General features: G+C 47.4%; 1 protein-coding gene across 1 annotated transcript; it reads right to left on the reverse strand.

Annotated features, from left to right (window-relative positions):
- Positions 1–341: 341 nt before the first annotated feature.
- On the reverse strand, positions 342–1,151 carry LOC112504734. Its single transcript, XM_025108671.1, has 2 exons — positions 798–1,151; positions 342–713 (listed from the first exon to the last, which is right to left on the reverse strand). The coding sequence occupies exons 1-2, from the start codon at positions 1,149–1,151 to the stop codon at positions 342–344; spliced, it is 726 nt and encodes a 241-aa protein (XP_024964439.1).
- Positions 1,152–1,369: the final 218 nt, after the last annotated feature.

The following is a 1,369-nucleotide window of genomic DNA, read 5'->3' on the forward strand; positions in this document are numbered from 1 at the left end:
TAGGTTTTGTCTAGCCTACAGGCACTCTTATCCAGATAGTGGCAGAAAGCAGTAGACACAAAACTACCATTCGCACCCGAATCAAATAACACATGTGCATACACATTGTTGATAGGGAACATACCAGATACGACGTCCGGTGTTTCCTTGGCCTCCTCCAAAGTCATGTTGTAAGCTCGGCCGTGTCCCTTAGGTAGCTCCTTCCTACCTTCCGGTCTTCTTCCAAATCCGTTATTCCCCGTCTTCCCGTGGGGTGTCGCACTATTGCGACGTTTTGGACAGTCAGGACGCAAATGTCCTGTAGCTCCACATTCATAACATGTCCTTCCTTTCGGGCATTCTCATGCGGTATGCCCCGGTTTGTCACACTGGTAGAACGTCAGGCTCCCCGCTCTATACTCTTCCTTGTGCCTCTTGTTGCATTTGCTACATGGAGGAATGGTGAGTTCCTTGCTTCGGGTTTTTGCCAGAGTCGGAATCCATTTGGATTTCTTGTGGAACTTGCTCGATCCTTCCCATCTTCTCTTCGCCTCTCTTCTATCACTACCTTCTCTAGCGTTGTTCTCTTCCGCCACCTTTGCCATCTCCACTACTTGTACAAACGTGGTTGTTTTAGTCATGTCTACATACCGCTTGATCTTGATTTTTAAGCCATCCTTGAAACGGCCTATCTTTCTCTCCTCGGTGGCTACCTGATATTTGGTGAGCCTTGCCTTTTCAAGAAACTCGTTGACATATTCTTGTACTGACAACGATCCTTACTTCAACCTCAGAAATTTGGATTCTAGCTTGTTCACCTCTGTTTGCGAGCAATACTTATCCATCATCATCTTCTTCATTTGCTCCCATGCCATGGCAGCAATCTCCTCATCACCTCTGACTGCGCACTCAGTCTCCCACCAGTGCAGTGCATAGTCCACAAAGGTCGTAGCAGCATAAGTTACCTTTTGTTCTTCCGTGCACCTACAAATTTTGAAACAGCTTTGCATCTTGGCTATCCAGTTCATCAGGCCAACTGGGCCTTCTATCCCTTTAAACTCCTTTGGCCCGGTGCCCTTGAATGTTTTGAAGCTGTATCCTCTCTCTTTTGCTGCCAACTCGGTGATCCCCATGATGGGCGATTCTACCTTCTCCTTGTCACATACTTCCATATTTCCGGTGGCTTGAGTGTTCTCATGTTGAACACTTTCTTCCCTTCCTTCTTCATTATCCTTAAATCGGTCGCCTTACATTTCCTTAAGCATATTTGGCAATGTGTCCCGGAGGACTTGTGCCATCTGCTCCTTCATTGTTTCCTTCGTGAGAGGAAATTCTTCCCCTTGATCCCCTTGGCTCCTACCGATAGCCAAAGTAGCTGGCGCGGATGGGG

This window comes from Cynara cardunculus, unplaced genomic scaffold (genome assembly GCF_001531365.2).
Source record: "Cynara cardunculus var. scolymus isolate 2C unplaced genomic scaffold, CcrdV1 Un_Scaffold_6688, whole genome shotgun sequence".
NCBI classification, from domain to species: Eukaryota; Viridiplantae; Streptophyta; class Magnoliopsida; order Asterales; family Asteraceae; genus Cynara; species Cynara cardunculus.

Excerpts from the sequence above, each read along its gene's own strand:
- LOC112504734 (XM_025108671.1), bottom strand. The coding sequence starts at position 1,151 with ATGGAAGTATGTGACAAGGAGAAGGTAGAATCGCCCATCATGGGGATC. Across the intron at positions 714-797 it reads AGTATTGCTCGCAAACAGAG|GCAAGGCTCACCAAATATCA; the intron begins GTGAACAAGCTA and ends TTTCTTGAAAAG.